This window comes from Antrostomus carolinensis, unplaced genomic scaffold, assembly GCF_000700745.2.
Source record: "Antrostomus carolinensis isolate BGI_N321 unplaced genomic scaffold, ASM70074v2 scaffold29180, whole genome shotgun sequence".
NCBI classification, from domain to species: domain Eukaryota; kingdom Metazoa; phylum Chordata; class Aves; order Caprimulgiformes; family Caprimulgidae; genus Antrostomus; species Antrostomus carolinensis.
Window position 1 is genome coordinate 1 of NW_010286891.1, and position 4,029 is coordinate 4,029.

Sequence of the window (4,029 nt, forward strand, 5' to 3'; positions counted from 1 at the left end):
CACCCTCGCAGGCGGCAGCACCCTTGGGTGCCTGTGGCAAAGGCAGGGAGCGCTGGGTCACACACGGTTTGGTCTTCTCTCACCTTCCAGGTCATTTCTGACTTTGACATGACTCTGAGCAGGTTTGGGTGCAACGGCAGACGCTGCCCCACTTCACACAGTGAGTTGAAGCCCTTGTTTTCACTGTTCCTAATTCTGTTTGCTTTCCATGTTTGTGTTCTCAGTCTCTGTGGCTCCCGTTATTCTCCGTCTCCCTCCTTTGCCAGGCCCTGACCGCTCCGTCTTGTTCTCTCTTGGTGCAGCCCTGGGCCTCGCCCCCGGGCAGCCCACAGCCTACTGCAGGAGCTGACCCCTGGTCTTGCTGCTTCTCCTCCCAGTGCCTCCCTCCCGCATCCCACTAACGCTGCCGCTGCTCCCTCCCAGCTGAGCGGTGCCGTCCGGTCGGGCCGTGCTGCGGGGCCGCGGTGCTGAGACCCTGTGCTGAGCCTGTTCTCGGGTCCGTGTGCCACACACAGCTTGTTTTTGGGGAGAGCTGGCACTGGAGGTGCAGGATACCTGCCTCTTAGAGAGCTGGTTTATGTTTCTGGGCTACAACACTGGTGTTTTATTGTCGTTACAGATATCCTCGATAACAGTCGTGTTATCAGCGAGGACGGCAAGAAGAAGGTAGGTGCTGTTTGGAAGACACTGCTTCTTGGCTCTGTGTTTTTCATCCCTGTCACCCATCAGCAGGAGGTTGTACTGGCGCGTGTGACGGGGCAGGCGCTGCGCCTTGCTGCTGGCACAGGGAGCGAGGAGAGTCTCCAGGCTACATTTCAGCCAGTGGTGATGGAAGGAGAAGTTGAAAAGGGAAATTTAATTTGCATGCTCAGCTGTGGGCATTTTTGTCCTGTTGAGAGGAGGAAGGGTGTGTGGGGGTGTGTCTGTACCTGCGGTGCTGGGAGCACGGGGACACTCAGCCAGGCTGCCCGAGGGTTCCCGCTTCCTTCCGAGAGCTCCAAGTTTGCTCAGAGTGAAGTTGCTCAGTGAAACTCTTGGTTTTGCTTTCTGTTACGAAGAGCAATGCTTTGGGAGAAGCTAGAAATGCTGGTTTGTTGTTTACAGTCTCTTCAGATGTGATGGTCACTCTGTTCTTTTCCATCTCCAGCTGAAGGATCTGCTGCACTATTACTACCCCATTGAGATCGATCCCAACCGGACCCTGGAGGAGAAGCGTCCTCTCATGGTGGAGTGGTGAGTGCTTGTATGTAACGAGCGTGACCTCGTCCTGGCACCTTCTTGCCCCCAGGACCACAAGACACGAGGTTTGGACTGTCTCTAGGCTCAGCAGCAATACCGTGAAGCTGTAGTTGTTATTTTTCTGACCGCTTTAAGGTTGCTCTCCAGGAAGCTCACTCTGCTGCCTTTCCCTAGGTGGACCAGGGCCCATGAGCTGCTGGCACAGCAGAAGATCCAGAAGGGTGACATAGCCCAGATCGTCAGAGAATCAGACGTGATGCTGAGGTACGGGCTCGGGGTTCAACTGCCCTTTCTCTCCTGCCTCGGTGTGAGCAGGTCTCCTCGCTTCCACCCCGATCTGCACACAGTCTCCACAGCCTGGCAGATGCAAATCTCTCTTCCTTCCTGGGGCCGAGCTCGAATCGTGAACGAGCCAAAAGTCAGGGCCAGCAGCCGCAGCCTGAGCTCACTCCCTGGCTTCAGGCTGCTCCCTCCTGCCCAAAAGTGCTTCCACCTCCCTCGAGTCCTGGCAAGGAGCGACCGAGGGGGCTGGTGATGGGCAGAGCTCCCTGTTTGCAGGGCTGGGCAGGGTCGGGGGCAGCTCCCCTCTTCCAGGAAAGATTTTTCTCTCCACTCACTGTAACTCCTGGGCCTTATCCAGCCCCTTGGCTCAGCATCACATTTCACTCACAGCACAAAAATCTTACACTAAAACTTCCTGTTAAAGCTGGCCTTGGTGGTGATGGCCCTAAAACCGGCCCAGGGAGCCTTGGTTCCAATGAGCTGCCAGTCTTGGAGAGGAGATGGTTCCATCTCTCTGGGTTTCCATGAACCCAAGTTCCTTTTCTGCCCAGAAATCGTGTCCTGGGTGTGTTCAGGAGACTCTGGGCAAACTGCTCGTGTGCTGCGTGTTCCTGCACAGCCCCTCGCCGGGTCGCTGCTCTCAGGGGGGGACTGGGGTTCTGCTGGGCAGTGAACACCACAGAAATGCTGGTGCCACAAAAAGCTCCTGCTCCCTGCAGAGCTCACACGTGCGTTTCCCTTTGGGATGTCCTGGGCAGAAATTGGAGCCTCACAGCTGCTCCCAGCCCAGGGCCCGGGCACCTCGCTGCGAGCGGGTGATGTGACAGTGTGTGACGGACACTTCTGCTCTAGGGATGGATTCAAGGAATTGTTTGATCAGCTGCACAAGTACAACATCCCCCTCTTCATCTTCTCTGCTGGCGTGGGTGACATCCTTGAAGAGGTTATCCGTCAGGCCAACGTCTTCTACTCAAACGTCAACGTGGTGTCCAACTACATGGACTTTGATGACAATGTGAGTTTCTGCCTCACGCAGGTGTGGTGAGCCTGCAAGAGGAGAGCTGTTGGACTGGAGCTGAGGGCTGTGATGTGTTTCACTGGGATGCTGCTTGGTTAAAAGCTGCCTGTTAATGTTTCAAAATATTTGATCCCTGTAGGTGGAGCTGGGTCACAGGAGGGCTCCAGAGGCTGGGTGTGGCCTCTTGCTCTGTTTGCTCTGTCTCCAGGGCTTGGGACCTGCTCCCACTGTAGCAGCCCTCTGACCTGGGGGGGTGAGAGGTTCCCCTGCCCTCCAGGAGCCGGGTCAGTGGGGCAGGGGGTGGGGGAGCTGGGCAGGCAGAGTGCAGGAACACCTGAGCATCTGCTCACTATCCCAAGGACTCCTCACCTCTCAAACTTGCTTTCCGTGGCAGAAAGGATACTGGTGTCTTGCACCGTGTGCTCCATCCCCATGCAGGGGGAGGATGGAGTTAACCACAGAGGTCTCTCCTGATCTGAAGGCCAGATGTCCTTTCAGGCAGCTTGGAAGGCTTTTGTTGATGTACTAAAGCCTGAAAAGTCCTGATGCACATTAGAAAATTGCACGTCACTTACAATGCAGCCCTCTGTTCCCACGGGTGGTGTGTTGGGACAGGCTGTCCTCGAGGGAGCATGGGACAGTGTGACAGTCCTGCCTCTTGCAAGGGCCCTGCTCTGCCCTGGGGCTTCCTGTGGCCCCTGACCAGCTCCAGGGCAGCACAGAGCCCCGACCAAGGTCTCCAGGATCTCCACCCTTTGGGTTTGCTCCCACCATCTGGGAAGGGCTTGCCCTGCAAAAGGGGACTCCTGGGGACCATCTTCAGGTGTTTTGTAGTTTCCAGGCTCCTCAAGGGTGTCTGTGAGATGAGAGCTGGTGCCCTTTAGCATCCTCCCCATTTGCCCTCTCCAGAAAGGGTGCTGAGGCTGTGGCACAGCGGAGGGATTGCTGCAGGATCCGTTTGTCTGTCCTGTTCCTGCAGGGAGTCCTCCTGCGTTTCAAGGGACCTCTGATCCACACCTACAACAAGAACAACAGCGTCCTGCAGGGTACAGAGTATTTCCAGCAGCTGAGCACTAGGACCAGCATCATCTTGCTGGGGGACTCCATGGGTGATCTGACGATGGCAGACGGCGTTCCCAGCGTGGAGAACATCCTCAAGATTGGCTTTCTCAACGACAAGGTGGGTGTGAGAAGCAGTTGTCTTGCTTCCCTGCCAGCCTTCCCCTGGGGGGGGAGCAGAGAGGGGCAGGCAGCTGCCCAAGTGATTCGGGGGTTGCAAGAGGTTCGTATGAGCTGCCATGGTGGGTGTGAAGGGGCTGGGGGGTGTCTGCTGAGCTCCTGGTGCATCTGGGGCATTGCCAGGGTGGTTATTGACCCCTTTTTAGTAGCATCAGGAGATGCGAGGGCTGTGGGTGCAGCGTCTTCGTTCTCAGCTGCTCGTGTTTACGATCCTCTCCGGTGGCTGCACTGCAGGGGGGAGAGCGGAGGGG

At 56.8% G+C, this 4,029-nt stretch overlaps 1 protein-coding gene across 1 annotated transcript in view; it reads left to right on the forward strand.

Moving 5' to 3' along the window:
• The first annotated feature begins 93 nt into the window (after window positions 1-93).
• Window positions 94-4,029, forward strand: part of LOC104532471 (7-methylguanosine phosphate-specific 5'-nucleotidase) — a 5,073-nt gene continuing 1,137 nt past the window's right edge. Inside the window, exons 1-6 of the mRNA XM_029087380.1 lie at window positions 94-160; window positions 620-666; window positions 1,148-1,233; window positions 1,414-1,503; window positions 2,374-2,536; window positions 3,519-3,840. Coding sequence (XP_028943213.1) covers window positions 109-160; window positions 620-666; window positions 1,148-1,233; window positions 1,414-1,503; window positions 2,374-2,536; window positions 3,519-3,840 — 760 coding nt within the window. The 5' untranslated portion in view covers window positions 94-108. The remainder of the gene's footprint in view (window positions 161-619; window positions 667-1,147; window positions 1,234-1,413; window positions 1,504-2,373; window positions 2,537-3,518; window positions 3,841-4,029) is intronic.